We start from the raw sequence: 16,385 nt of genomic DNA, 5'->3' as shown, positions 1-16,385 counted from the left end.
ATTATTTATGAATTGACTGCTATAGATACTCATTTACTAACAAAATGAGAATTAAAATTGTATGCATTTCATCTTTAGGAAAAGTATATCATTCTAACAATAATAACAATAATTCTAACAATTCTAACAATAATTTGTAGTAATTTCTATGACATAAAAATAGATACAAAACTTAAAGACAACTGTAGTCCTGAGAGGCAGTAGTAATTTTATTTTAAAGTTTTAAAATACCAAAGCAAACCAAGCAAAGAATTAAGTCATTGTGATTGTTTTGAAACATGTCTACAATTCTTTGCTATCCCTCCCTCAGACAGTTACACTCGAATTTCCCTTTCCTGGACTGCAGAGGGACTACCCACACTTCTCATGAATGGGATATAGCAGAAGTTATTTTTACTTTGCAGGGTAATTTACATTGAAGCAACAGAGATTTAAATAATTGATTCTATGAAAAATTTCAATGTTACTTTTGAAATGGACAAAATTCAATAGAAAGGAACAAAAAGTGATAAAATATGGGAATAAATCATAGCACTACAGTCTTTCTTTTAAAAAGTTCTTGTAATGAAAAGGAAGAAAAGCCCAAAGGGAATCCTGACTGACACATGCATTCTAACTTCAGTTCTATAACTGACTACACAGAATTTCCAATACAAGGAAGGTATGACTGGGAGGCAGCCCTTGGGGGAAGATGAAACTCTCCAGAATCTTCTCTCTATTGTAAATGTGTTGTTTTCCAATCCATCATGATGGATAGGCCATAGCATTAGCCTCTTAAAATATTCTTTCTATGAAACAGAGGGGAAAGTAGGTTTTGAATTTAACTACCCTCTGTTCAGATCATAGTTTTCTTTGATAGATGAATTTTCTCTTATTTAGTTGACAGAAAACAATTGTGTTATCAATAGAATAATTTCCCAAATGATCTCATCAAAGGGGTTACCAAACCTCCTACTTTTTGCTTCCAAACTCTTGAACAGCCTGTACAAGTTTTTTCCACTTTCTCTTCATCCATACCCTCATAACTCTACAGAAAACAGATCCAAACACAGAAAAGCTACTGACATTTTTCTTAGAGATCACTATCAGCCCTGTAACTGCCAAGTCTCATAACTTTGTTTCAGTGTTCTTCCTCAGCCTTTGCCACATGATGGTAATTGCTCTCTAATGGAAATGCTTTTCTATTAACTTGCTTTGCACATTCCTGCCCTCTCCTAGATACTCTTGATTTTGCTTTCTCTGGTCTCCAAAGAATCCTTACTAAGATTCTCTTCTTGTCTGTATTATATTGTTACTATGTGTAGTAACTATCCTTATGAGTACAATTGTCTTTTTTTTTTTTTTTTGGCCAGTCCTGGGCCTTGAACTCAGGGCCTGAGCACTGTCCCTGGCTTCCTTTTGCTCAAGGCTAGCACTCTGCCACTTGAGCCACAGCGCCACTTCTGGCCATTTTCTGTATACATGGTGCTGGGGAATTGAACCCAGGGCCTCATGTATATGAGGCAAGCTCTCTTGCCACTAGGCCATATCTCCAGCCCACAATTGTCTTTTTTAACTGAGATTCACACATTTTTACTGGCTTATTTTTCACCTTTTCAAAATATTGGCTTTCCCCCCCACCCCCCTAAGTTCACAATCTCTCTTAATGATGGTTTCATTAGCCTTTAAGAGTCATTACACTTAACTTAGACTATTACAGTAAGTTTCTAACTGGTCTAACTTCTAACTCCTTTCCTACTTTTTTCCTTTTTCACACATTAAACAAAGCAATGTTAAATTACTATATATTCAATACAAATACCCACCCATGTCCTGTATTCCAGAGAATAGGGATTAAGTTTATATCTATCAAGTTTTTTGCTGTTTTGTCCCAACAAAGTTCTGCCCAGATTGGTCTCTCTCCACTTGGAATATGCTTTTACCACTGTGTTTTGTCAACAGGTATCCTGTTTCACAAACAAATAAATATGTTATTTCATCTCATTTCATTCATCTCAGCTCAGTTTGCATGTATTAAAAAGGTTGATTTATAATCTAAACCATAATTTGGTGCACTTTTTGACATTTTGGTTTATGAAATTATTTCTGTGAAATCATCTCCTTTTCAGATTTTTTTCTGTCCTCCTTCTTAATTGGCATATATTAAAGATGCAAAGGGGGTACATTGTGATGTCTTCAGGCTTGCATAAAATGTACTTTGATCAAACTCAGCCAAGACACACTTTTGAATAGAACAAGAGCTAGTATATGAAAATGTTCAGTTTAATGTCAACATACGTTCTAGTTCATTGTATATTTAATGTAACATTAACTGTTGGACCAAACCAAAACCAAAATTTTTTGTTGGCTTTGAATGTTGGAAAGTTATTTTTGGTCATGTTATTAGTTGAGTGCAGGCATTTCTAAGTAGTTTTCTCATACCACATAATTAAGTCTGACACTTCTATCCATGTAGCTCCACTATCCTGGACCAAGAGCATATGTACTAAAAAGCAGCAGAAAAATCATTTTTCCATGTTAATAAATGTATTTTATCAGTTTTTAAATCTGTATGGTATCAGTCCATTTAGACTAAGTTGTGCTGCATTATGAAACAACTTCAACATGTCAGTGATTTATAAGTTCAGTGTTGTTTCTCATTGTACTCTATCCACTGTGAGTTGCCCATGGGCTGGCATGTCATCTGCATTTTAAGATCTAGGCTTAAGGATCAGTGAGTGCTGCTCTGAAACATGATTTGTCTCATGTCGGAAGAAAACTGGCTTTTTTTTTTTAATTTAAAATTAATTTTATTTTATTGTAAAGATGAAAACTGGCTTTTAATAGGGAATTACATGTGCCATTTGTACGTGCATGTCTCCTTGATGAAAATAAGTGACTTATAGAAGCCTGAAATAAGCACTGTGGAAAATTATATTATATGGAATTTCCTGGATTGAAGAGTCTAGATTTTAAGGAGAAAGAACAAAAAAAATATTCAAAACCAATCAAAAAACAAGACAGGAAGCCTAAGTTAAAGCTAATAGATATTGAGGAGAACCCAGAGAAGTAAGTTAATGGAATAGGAAATTTATTTAACAAAATACTAGCAGAAAACTTCCCAAATATCCAGAAGGATAGGCCCATCCAGATACAAGAAGCTTTTAGAACTCAAAACAGAACAGACCAGAAAAGGACATCTTACTAGCACATTGTAATCTGGAAAGGATCGATAGAAATCAAGGAACGGATCTTTAAAGCTGCCAGGGAGAAGAGAGCAAGCACATATAAAGAAAACGAAGCAGAATTACTCCAGATTTTTCAGCACAGACCATGAAAGCAAGGAGAGCCTGGAGTGATTAATGCCACTCTCTAAAGAAAATTAACTACCAAAATACTGTACCCAGCTCAGCTCTCATTCACAACCAAGGGTCAAATAAAACCTTTCCACAGCAAGGAAAAATTGAAACAATATATCTCCAACAAACCAGAATTACAGAAAATTCTCAAAGATGTTCTACACATTGAAAATCATCAAAAACATGACACTGGCAATGAAATGAACCCTAAATAAAAAAACAGGTTATTTGAGCAAGAATTGAAAAGGCACAACCCTTAAAAAAGGTAGATATAATGAAAGGAACTAACAAACATTTCTCAATCCTAACTCTCAATGTTAATGGGCTTAACTCTCCAATTAAATGACACAGACTGACAAGTTGGATCAAAAAGCAAGATCCATCTTTCTTCTTTCTTCAAGAGACACATCTTGCCCACAAAAGTAAACATATTCTGAAAGTGAAAGGCAGAATAAATTCTATCAAGCAAGCAACCCCTATAAACAGACTGGAATTGCAATCCTAGTATCAGAAAAATTGACTTCAAGTTAAAATCAGTAAGAAGAGACAAAGAAGGTTATTACATAATAGTAAAGAAATATCTCCTATAAGAGGATATAACCATCCTAAATATCTATGCAGCTAATGCTAGAACATTCACCTTCATCAAACACTACTGACTCTAAATAAAAACACACCAGATCCAAACTCATTGATTGTTGGAGACTTTAACACACCACTCTTGCCTCTGGGTAGATCAACATACCAAAAATGGAGCAAAGAAGTCTCAGAACTAAACAATTACATAGATCAACTGGACTTAACCAACATCTACAAAATATCCCACCCAGCAACACCAGAATATGCATTCTTCTTGGCAGCACATGGATCATTTTCCAAAATAGATCACATTTAGGGCACAAAGCAAATCTGTACGAATTCAGAAATATGAAATCAATCCCTGCATTCTCTCAGACCACAATTGAATCAAATTAGAGCTCAACACTAAAAGCCACCAGAGAAAATCCTGAAACTCATGGAGACTGAACAACACATTGTTGAACTGCCAGTGGGTCACTGGAAATCAGAATGGAAACTCAAATGTTTATGGTATTTAACCAAAATGAACATACAAAATAACAGCTCTTTTGGGACACAGAAAAGGCAGTACTCAGAGGAAAATTTAAAGCTCTGAGCACCTACATCAACAAATTGGAGAAATCTCAATCCAATGATTTAATTATGCACCTGAAGCTCCTTGAAAAAGAGCAACAAGACAAACCCCAACCCAATAGATGGAAGCAAATAATTAAAATTAAATGAATTAGAGTCAAAAAAAATATCCAAATAAACAAAATCAGAGACAAGACTGGAAACATCATGGCAGAAACAACCATAATATTGTAAGGGATTATTTTTTTTTATTTTCAAACTGATGTACAGAGAAGTTACAGTTTCATACGTTAGGCATTGGATACATTTCTTTTACTGTTTGTTACCTCCTCCCTCATTGTAAGGGATTATTTCACAAACCTATATGCTAACAAATTTGAGACTCTGAAGAAATAGACAAATTTCTAGCAAGTATTGATATGCACAAACTGAACCAAGAAGAGTTAAACCAACTAAACTGACTCATATCAAGTCATGAAAAGCCCAGGTCCAGGTGGATTCACAGTGGAATTCTATAAGACCTTCAAAGCAGAATTCACACTAATACTCCTCAAACTCTTCCATGAAATTGAAAGTAAAAGTTCACTACCAAACTCATTCTATGAAGCCAGCATAACCCTCATCCCAAAACCAGATAGGGACTCATCAACAAAAGAGAACTATAGACCCATTTCTTTGATGAACATCAATGCGAAGCTTCTCAAGAAAATTCTTGTCAATCGAGTCCAACACGTCATCAAAAAAATTATACACTATGATCAAACTGGATTCAATCCAGGGATTCAAAGCTGGTTCAATTAATGTAATTTACCACATCAATAGCAACAAGGACAAGAATCACATGGTTATTTCTATAGATGTATAAGAAGCCTTTGACAAAATGCAACACCCATTTATGATGAAAGCTTTGGAGAAACTAGGAATCCAGGAAACATCTCTGAATATAATAAAGGCTGTTTATGACAAACCTACAGTGAGCACTATATTTAATGGCAAAAAGTTAAAGCCATTTCCCTTAAAATCAGGAACAAGACAAGGATGTCTGCTCTCTCCACTCCTCTTCAACATAATACTAGAATTTCTATCCAGAGCAATAAGGCAAGAGTCAAATACAAAGGGAAGTAAAACTCTCTCTTTGCAGATGACATCATCCTGTATTTAAAGAACCCCATAGACTCTACTCCCAAGTTCCTTGAGCTGATCCAGAACTTTAGCAAAGTAGCAGGATATAAAATTAATCCTCAAAAATCAATGGCTTTTCTGTATGCCAACATTGCAAAGAGTGGGGCTGAAATCAGGAAAGCAACTCCTTTTGTGATAGCCTCAACAACAACAACAACAACAAAAACAACTCAGAATAACCTTCACAAAAGAAGAAGTGAAAGACCTCTATGTTGAAAAGTTTAAAAACTTGAAAAAGGAAATTAAAGCAGAACTAAGGAAATGGAAAAACATTCCATGGTCCTGGATTGGGAGTATTAACACCATGAAATGGCAATACTGCCAAAGGCTATTTACAAATTCAATGCAATACCCATAAATATCCAACATCATTCTTTAATGAAATAGAGGAAGTAATTCAAAAATTCATATAGAACAATAAAAGACCCTGAAAAGCAAAAACAATCCTTAGCAGGAAGAACAGTGCTGGAGGGATATCAATACCAAACTCCAAATTCTATTACAAAGCTATAGTAATGAAAAACAGCTTGTTACTGGCACAAGAACAGGTCTGAGGAACAATGGCATAGAACTGAAGAGCCAGAAATGAAGCCTCAAACCTATGGCCACTTAATCTTTGATAAAGGAGCTTAAAAAAAATAGGATAGAAGAAAGACAGGCTCTTGGGCTACAAATGTATCTTAGTGGTAGAATGTTTGCCTAGCATACATGAAGCCCTGTGTTTGATTACTTAGTACCATAGAAACAGAAAACGCCTGAAGTGGCTCTGTGGCTCAAGTGATAGAGCACTAGCCTTGAACACAGAGAGGCTCAGGGACTGTTCCCAGGCCCTGAGTTCAAGCCCCAGGACTGGCAAAAAAAAAAAAAAAAACACCCAAAAAACAAAAACACAGCCTCTTCTACAAATGGTGCTGGAAAAACTGCTTAAACACCTGTAAAAAAAAGAAAAAAAACAACAACAAAATAAAGTTACATCCTTATATATCCCCTTCACCAGAATCAGTTCCAAATGGACCAAAGACTTCAAGGTAAAAGCAGAAACCCTGAAAACACTGAAGGAAGGAATAGGAGAAACATTTGAGTTCCATGGCACAGGTTGAAACTTACTTTTTTTTTGTTTGTTTACAAGCATGTTTATTTTGCAATGTTCCTATTTTTCAACCCATCAAATAACATATTTTGAGAAATATGGTAATTTTGTGTTCTTCACATGATACAATTTCTATACTATCTTCCAGCTACACCTAAGTATTTTTGAGTGAACGTATGTCCAATATTACTGTATATACATCATTTATGGAACATTTTAGGTTCCTAATAAACATCTATTACAAATAATGGTGCTCCTTTTTGTATTCCATCTACAGTTTTATGTACCTATTGAAGGAGTTAAAACACACAATTTGAGCATACTAACTACTGTGTGGTAATGGTAATAATTGAGAAAGCATAGTTACAAAAAGATCACTCTGACACTCAATGTTCCCTATTAATAAAGGCCCAGAAACACAACAAATCAAAGAAAGGTTGGACACATGGGATTGCATCAACTGCAGAGTTTCTGCATGGCAAAGGACATAGCTTGAAAGATAAGCAGATAGCCCTCAAATGGTGAGAAATCTTCACTGGCTATACAACAAACAAGGGCCTCATATCTAATATATATGTAGAACTCAGAAAATTAAGTTCCCCCAAAACAAATCCTCAAAGAAACAACTTCCCCTTAATAAATTGGCTAAAGACTTAAAGAAAGACTTCTCTGAAGAGGAAATGAGAATGGCCAAGAGGAACATGAAGAAGTGCTCAGCATCCGTGGCCACAAAAGAACTGCAAACAATATTGAGATTTCACCTCACCTCAGTAAGAATGGCCATTATCAGGAAAAATAATAACAACAGATGTGGCCAAAAGGGAACCCTACTACACTGTTGGAATGGAAACTTCTTTTTTTTTTAATTTTTATTGTCAAAGTGATGTACAGAGAGGTTACAGTTTCATATGTTAGGCATTGGATACATTTCTTGTACTGTTTGTTACCTCCTCCCTCATTCCCCCCGTCCCCCCTCCCCTTTTACCTTTCCCCCCATGAGTTGTTCAGTTGATTTACACCAGTTTTGCAAGTATTGCTTTTGTAGTGATTTGTCTTTTTTCCCCTGTGTCTCTCGATTTTGGTATTCCCTTTCAGTTTCCTAGTTCTAATACCAGTATACATGGTTTCCAATGTACTCAGATAAGATACAGAGATCGTGCAGGTACAACCACAGGAAGGGGATACAAGAGGATCATCAATAATAGAAGCTACGGTTTCACATCACATGTTGAAAGTAATTACAACAGTGATATAACAGTCGTTTCCATAATATGGAGTTCATTTCACTTAGCATCATCTTATGTGTTCATAAGGGTATAGCTATTGGGCTCTTGTGATCCTCTGCTGTGACTAGCCTAAACCTGTGCTAATTATTCCCTATGAGGGACACCATAGAGTCCATGTTACTTTGGGTCTGGCTCACTTCACTTAGCATAATTTTTTCCAAGTCCTTCCATTTCCTTATGAATGGGGCAATGTCATTATTTCTGATAGAGGCATAAAATTCCATTGTGTATATGTACCACATTTTCCTGATCCATTCGTCTACTGAGGGGCATCTGGGTTGGTTCCATATTTTAGCTATGACAAATTGTGCTGCGATGAACATTGTTGTGCTGGCGCCTTTAGTGCCTCTGGAGTGGAAACTTCTTCAATCACTCTGGAAAGCAGTGTGGAGGTTCCTCAAATGCTAAACATAGAGCTCTCCTATGACCCAGCAACCCCGCTTTCAGGCATTTACCCAAAGGACCACACTAAAGCTACCAGCACTATATTCATCACAGCACAATTTACTATCGCTAAAATATGGAACCAATCCAGTTGCCCCTCAGTAGATGAATGGATCCAAGAAAATGTGATATATACACACTATGGAATTCTATGCTTCTATTGGAAAGAATGACATTGGTCCATTCATAAGGAAATGGAAAGTCTTGGAAAAAATCATACTAAGTAAAGTGAGTCAGATCCAAAGAAACATAGACTCTATGGTCTCACTCACTGGTAATAATTAGTACGTGTTTAGGGTAGTCCTAGCAGACGATCACAATATCTCAATAGCTATGTACTTATGAACACATAAGATGATGCTAAGCAACATGAACTCCAAGTTATGTAAATAAGCGGTTCATCGTTGTTGTTATTTTGAACATACCATGTGAAATTATGCCTTTTTCTTTGTCTTTCTTCCCCATGATTTTGCCCCTGATGTCACTGTAACTGATTTTGCTACCCTGGGTATTTTATATACATTTATTGGAACTAGGGAAGGGAAGAGGGACAAAAAAATGGAGAGACAAAGAGTAAAAGGTGAACCAATGCAACAATAATACTTAGAAGACAATATGCTGTTAAACCAACTGTACAACTCTGGGGCGGGAAAGAGGACAGGGGATGGGGGAAGGTGGGAGAAAAATGAAGGAGGAGGTAACAAGTTTGATAAGAAATGTACTCACTGCCTTACATATGAAACTGTAACCCCTCTGTACATCACTTTGAAAATAAATAAATTAATTAATTTAAAAAAAAATTATCTCAGAAACAAAGCCAACATTTCTACTTAAGTTATAAATATAATGATTTAAAAACAATTTCAAGGGTGAAAAATTTAACAGGCTGTGTAATTATAGAAGAAGGAATTTTATTCCACATAAAATTTAGAGGGATAATATTATTACTATGTTAGAAAGAAAAATGACTAACATAAATGACTAGAATGTCACAGTAGCAATGTAACATATGTGTATTTTTCTGATATGTTCTTTCCTAAAAGGGACCTATTGGTTTACCTGGAGAAGTAGGGATGACTGGATGCACTGGCGAAAAGGTATTGATGTCATTGTTTTCTTTTATAGTAAGAATTCCAGTCTAAATTGAAAGGAGAGACATTTTGTATTAATTATGACATTTTATATTAATTAGAAATTATTCTTAGCTCTCATATATTACCTCTACTGAATCATTTGAATATATTAAAATATACCTAATCATCATCTATGCTTCTAATTTTTAAAGAACAAAGTACCCATTTGATTAGAAAAAAAAGTGGTCTGAAAAGAAAACAGAAAAGGAATAGCCTAAGTGTATGACTACAAAAATGTGGCTTAAATCTACTTTCTGTTAGCCATAGGAGGTAATTTTGAATGTCCTTTAACTGTGCTCATCTACAGTATTTTATGCATTGTTCCTGTTCCCCTTATCGTGCTCATCTCTAGAGTATCCTTGCCTTCCCCCTTTATTTATTCAAAACCAATTGCTGGATTCAGCTGACTTCCCATTTCCTCTACAGTTATCTCAAACTCCCCTAAGCCTTCCTGATTTCTTCTTTTGTAGAAGTTAGCATAAGCACCACGAAGCTTAAAATGGAGTTCTCTGCTAATTGTTTTATCTCTGTCAATATCATGTTTTTAGTTACTTGAGAGAGGAATCTAAGTTGTTCTTAAAATGCCTCTTCTTATTTACTATACCTGCTTCATTTATGCTTGTTGGCTTTTTATAAGCAATATAATATAATGGGAGTTTGTTTTCTTTTAATTCAAGTAGAATTATCACTCTTTCATTCTAGTTTATTTGGGTGCTTGGTTCAGTCTTACACACTTACACTGGGAAAACGCTGAGAATTTTAATGTGATTTAGTTTAGTCCTTCTAATCTATGTGGATTTGATTATTGTGTCTCCAGAAGTGTTTCTGTAGTTGTTAATTTTGGTTGATGGACTATGGAAATAACTTGTTTTCAATGGTTATATAGATTTAATTTTTCAATATATTTTCACTTTTTTCTATTTTTATGTTTTATGTTTCATAAAATTGTAAACATATTTGCTTATCATTTTTTCTGGGAATTTTTAATTTCTAATTTATCATAAAGGTGTTATACAGAGGGGTTACAGTTAAATAAGTAAGACAATGAGCACAGTTCTTATCAAATATTGTTGCCCCCTCATTTTTCTCCCACTTCCTCTCCCCATCTGCCCTCCTTCCAAGTTGTAAAGTTCATTTCTAACACAGTGTCTTGTGAGTATCACTGTTGCATTGGTTCACCCTTCGTCTTTTGTCTCAATATTTTGTTATTCCATTTCCCTTCCCCAAATCAGACACAGTGTACCAAATCAAAAACAGTGACAACAGAGAATAAACCAAAGGAAAAACAAATCACAAGAAAAAAGAAATAGCTTCAGTACATTAAACACAATATAACAGTACATTAAAACCAACACCAAAAATCCTCTTGTTTACATATCTTGTAGTTAATTTCAATTAACATCATTTTATATGGTCATATGTACATAGCTAATTGAGCTATTATGATCCTCTGCTAGGACTATCCTAGACATATATTAATTATTCCAAATTACGGAAACCATGGAGCCTGTGTCTTTGGGTCTGGCATACACTTATAAAATATTAACATGATACATACTTTATATTAAGTCCTATTTATCTACAACTTCTATTTTCTTTCTCTTAATAAGACTAGTTTTCCCTTCGTAAACATTGTAAGAGAATTTTTTCTATTGCACTACCTTGCAGTATTAAGAGGAAAAGAAAGATTTATAAATTGAAAATATTAAAATTAAGAGGAGATATGTATGTAAGGTATAATTCTGACAAATTTTCTAGCATTAGCTCAGTGATGAATGAATAGTTATTGTGACTCATTGTTACTCTTTTTCTTTGTTTGGAAAGGGAGAACGAGGAAGTCCGGGCCCAGTAGGTCCCCAGGGAGAAAAGGGTGTTATGGTAAGAGCTCTATGATTTGAAAAATATGTTTCCAATGCAGACAATAAAGCCAAGGTATTTTAGAGAAAGAATTGTCATGACTGGAATTTAACTGAAGAAAGATGCTATTTTATAATGAATTTCTGTTACAACTTTTTTTGTGTGCTTTATCTTCCAAAATGCTGTTTGGCAGCAACATACTAAAAAGCATGGAAATGAATGCCTTCATCAAATACTTATCTGGTTTTAGGAGAATTAAACCACTATAAATTAGCTAAGTGGATTAGAAGAAAATGGAATTAAAATACATTTCCTTATACAACTTACAATTTACATAGCAGAGAGCATCATTGTTGAATTTGTGGTCATGAGGTAATTTTTTGGCATGTAAGAACTCAACCCTGAAATTTACCTTACTCTCTTGTATCTTAAAAGTATCAAGGAGGTGCTGGGGATATGGCCTAGTGGTAAGAGCACTTGCCTCATATACATGAAGCCCTGGGTTCAATTCCCTAGTACCACATATATAGAAAATGGCCAGAAGTGGCCCTGTGGCTCAAGTGGCAGAGTGCTAGCCTTGAGCAAAAGGAAGCCAGGGACAGTGCTCAGGCCTTGAGTCCAAGCCCAGAAATGGCCAAAAAAAAAAGGTACCAAGGGCTAAATAGTTTTTATATCTGGGTCCGAGTTTTTAGTTCATTAAATAGTTTTTAAGTATGATAGAGACTGAAATGATTATTATCAGTTAAACAAGTCTTTCTTGTAGAAAATATATTGTTGTAGATCTTATGGTGCATACAGCACATAATACTGTCGACAAATTCATTCTTCCTGTTATTTGTTTGGTTTTTTGTTTTTTGTTGGTTTTTTTGCACTAGTCCTGGGGCTTGGAATCAGGGCCTGAGCACTGTCCCTGGCTTCTTTGTACTCCAGGCTAACACTCTACCACTTGAGTTACAGAGCCCCTTCTTGCTTTTTCTGTATATGTGGTGCTGAGGAATCAAACCCAGGGCTTCATGTATGCTGGGCAAGCAGTCTACCACTAGGCCACATTCCCGGCCCTTATTTTTCATTTTTAACTTACATGTTATCAGAAAAGCTCCATAGCAATCTCCATTTTTTTAAGTACTCTCCAGTTGCTGACAGCTAGGAAACTGAACATCACCACAATGTTAAGAATCTTTATCTTCTATGACATTATCAGAATTTGTGTTAAAACCAGAAAGGATGTAGCCTTTCTAAAATTTGACAATGCAGAGTATTTGTACACATTTACTTCCCTCAATTACAGAGTTTCCTGAGCTCTCTAATTTCCTAATGTGAAAATCATAACATACATCCATGCACTAGATAACATAACCTACAGAAAGTTCTGAAATGACTGTTGTCTTCTCAATGGTCTGTAATGAGTCACTACATAGTAATTTCCTTTTCTAAGCAAAGACCTTCTAATAAGTAGATATAATATTCACATACATTTCTATGTAAACATTTTTTAAAAATTTCTATGGTCTTCCTGCAGAATATTTCCTATGGCCTCTTCTATCTTGAATAGGATAGGGAAATCACAAATTATTCCTTTTGTTGTTATTTATTGGTTTATCTTAAATTCACAAAACTGGTTTTATAACTTTCCAATTTTACTTAAATTATAGGGATATGAAGGTCCTCCTGGAGTTCTAGGACCCGTGGGGCCATTGGGATTGCCTGTGAGTATAGAATAGACCCATCCACAATGTTTACTTTCATTTAAATTCATCAGTTTTGATGCACTGCCTTTCTTAAGCTCCTGTGAATTAAATCTTGTGTAAAGTTGTAGTGACTACTTCACTCCCAAACTATACAAATACTCTGGAACATTTATGGTGTCTCAAATTTCTTCACCTTAACTTAGTGTATTCACCAGACCCAGTTCTTTGACCAAACTGAAACCCATTTAAACTTTACTTTGAATAGTCATGTCTAAGAAATTTGATTACCGATCTAACCCATAATTAATATCAAATGAACAAACAAATCACAATTTCTCATGTTTTTTTCTTAAAATTTTCAGATATCTTCCAAAAGCTAGTTCATATTCATAGGAAATATACCTTTGTTTGGGAAAACTTGACTTTTGAAAACAAAATATCTCATCTGTTGTTTATGGAAAAATTATGAAATCTTGCTTCAAAGGGGAAAAGTTTTATTTCTCAGAGTTTGATCATTATTGTAAACATGACTATGAAAACCAGTCAGTGTTTCTTGAATAGGACTTACCTTACCAGAAATGATTTATAATTAGATTTTTGATGCCTTTGGTTTTAAAACTAAGCTTGAATTTTCAAAATATTCATGATATGTCACCAGATTCCAAAATGAGAAGTCAACTTGAGATGCTTAAGTTAGCCAATACATAAATCTAATTTTACCTAAGCTTTTAATGAAAATGTAAAGTATCATTATACAATTTCCATTACAGACTACTTTTGTGGCATAGTAACTTAGGGCAGTTTGTGATATTGATCGTGGTTTCATTAAAAAGGTCTATTTTCACATGCTAGAATTATCATAAATATGTGGACTAGTAGAAAAGAAGTCTGATAGGAACAGCCACTGCAGATGACTAGTTAGCTTAGAGTTGTCTGACTGTGTGGCTATCTTCTTCCCATTTCTACCCCAGAATGATTGTCCAGCAATAACAAAAGCTTCCCATTCTTTGTTCAGAGTATAACACCCAAAGATGTCATTGCTCCAAATAGAATATTTAAAAAGCAAGATATTATTAGAAAGGAAGTTGTGGCATTTGATAACTAAAACATCTTTTGAGGAGACTAATCAGTTTTATTTTTAAAATTGCTAAGACAAATTACAGTATGTCCTATGTAAAATTATGACTATGATTCTGACAACGTTCTATGAATTTAATACTTGATTTTTGTATTTGAGTATGTTAATAATTGACTTTTAAATTTGAACATGTAGGGTCATGTGGGAGCAAGAGGACCACCTGGGAATCAAGGTCCTAAAGGACAAAGAGTAAGTCACGTAGTAAAAAGAAATTTATTTAAAACATCACTTCATGTTGAACACTGGTGGCTCACACCTGTAATGCTAACTACTCAGGAGGCTGAGATCTGAGGATCATGGTTTGAAGCCTGCCAGGCCGGGAAAGTCCATGAAACTATCACCAATTAATGAACAAAAAGTCATAAGTAGAGTTGTTGCTCAAAGAACACTAGCTTTCAGCAAAAAGCCTCAAGGATATGCCCAGGATTATCACAAAAGAAAAGAAAAATCACTTCATAATGTTACATGTTCAACAAAATTAGCTCCACTAAGACCAAGTATTTAGTTTAGAGGTAGAGCATTTGCCTAGCAAGTATGAGACACTAATTCTGGCTCCTACCACCAGGGGAAAAATAAAGGTAAAAATAGAAGGTTCATATTCCTACAAATATGTTTGCATAATATTAAAGTTGTATTGTCATTGAATTTGATAAGCTATGATCATTAAAATATGACTCATGATAATTGCACTTGCAAAACCATACTTTACCATTTTAATGTTTACCTATATTACTATTTCATATATAGAATTCTGTCTTTATTCCCAGCATCTAATTCCATCCTTTGTGGGAATTATAAATGTGAAGGCCTTTAAGTTAAGTACAATTCTACTCATAGAAAATTTAAAAAAGAAACATCATGATATAGTAAGAACAATAAGCAACAAAACGGAGGTATAGAAAATGAATATTTATCAGTTTTAAATCATAGGTGCTGTAATCATAGCTGCCTAATAAGGGTACAAACAGAATCAAATTTAGAAAATTCTTTGTCTCTTTAAGTTGTTTCATATATTCAATTCTTTTCTTTTAAGAGAAATAAGATCCAATATTTATTGAACACCTTCTCACCTAATAATTAAAAACACCCTAAGACAGTATGAATTAGGAAAGGCTAATGAAAGATTCATTGAGCACACAGAAAAATGACACTATAATTTTTTTAAGATTTTAAAGTTATATGTTTATTATATTTCAGTAGAGGTTGTCATTCCTAGCCAATATTTGAAATCTTAGCATATTCTACTCCAATTACTATGATACCGCACAAAATTCTAAGGAATTTTTTTCCTTAACTAGGCAAAATATGTTTAAGAATTGCAGTCAGTACTTTGACTTTAACTTGAATTAAGTTTTAGAACGAGTGAAGAAAAATATTTAAAAATTCTAAAAGCATATGTTTAAAAATAGGTAAGCATTACAAATGTGGAAAACAAAAACTGTTGGTAAATTATAGAAGAGTGTTATGAATTTTCTATGTGATAACAACTGATTTTATGGCCTGTGTTTTACGTGAAGATTAAAGAAGGAGTAAACTTGTCTTTCTTTTCTTTCCTAGCTTGAAGATCATCAATTTAAAAGTAACCATGATGTTCATGTTTATTTTAGCCTAAATGAATTTTAGAATAAGATTTGAAATGAATTGTACTCAAAGTGTCATTTAGTGGTTTATACCCTTCCAGTATTTACTACTTGATCAAGTTGTGTGTATTTCGACATTGTATGAATCATAGTGGGAAAGTACAACCAGTTTTGTGACAGGAGTGGGGGGAAAGAAATGCTTATCTATGTCTTGTTAATTAAGTGTTTTTGTTCTTATTAAACATCCAGGGAGAAGTCCTGTACCCAATCACTGTGCACACAGAATGTTTCACTATGTTGTAAGGCACATGCAAAATTCTAACCTTACCACAATCTAGTGTAGATTACTATTTTCCCAGCTTGTCACTTTGTTTTCCTCAATTTCCACATCTTTAAGGATCAACTTTCCTCTCATCTTCTAAATATATCTGACTGACTTTCTCCCCAATTCCTCACTATTTTTAAATTTTTCATCTAGAAATTTCTGAACAAGAAAA

At 34.4% G+C, this 16,385-nt stretch overlaps 1 protein-coding gene across 1 annotated transcript in view; it reads left to right on the top strand.

Moving 5' to 3' along the window:
• Positions 1-16,385, top strand: part of Col24a1 (collagen type XXIV alpha 1 chain) — a 265,766-nt gene that overhangs the window by 131,052 nt on the left and 118,329 nt on the right. The window contains exons 24-27 of the mRNA XM_048352139.1: positions 9,536-9,589; positions 11,450-11,503; positions 13,135-13,188; positions 14,444-14,497. Coding sequence (XP_048208096.1) covers positions 9,536-9,589; positions 11,450-11,503; positions 13,135-13,188; positions 14,444-14,497 — 216 coding nt within the window. The remainder of the gene's footprint in view (positions 1-9,535; positions 9,590-11,449; positions 11,504-13,134; positions 13,189-14,443; positions 14,498-16,385) is intronic.

Source organism: Perognathus longimembris, chromosome 7 (assembly GCF_023159225.1).
Source record: "Perognathus longimembris pacificus isolate PPM17 chromosome 7, ASM2315922v1, whole genome shotgun sequence".
In the NCBI taxonomy this organism is placed as follows: Eukaryota; Metazoa; Chordata; class Mammalia; order Rodentia; family Heteromyidae; genus Perognathus; species Perognathus longimembris.
The sequence above is the reverse complement of the archived record's forward strand: the minus strand, read 5'-3'. Positions and strand labels throughout refer to the sequence as shown.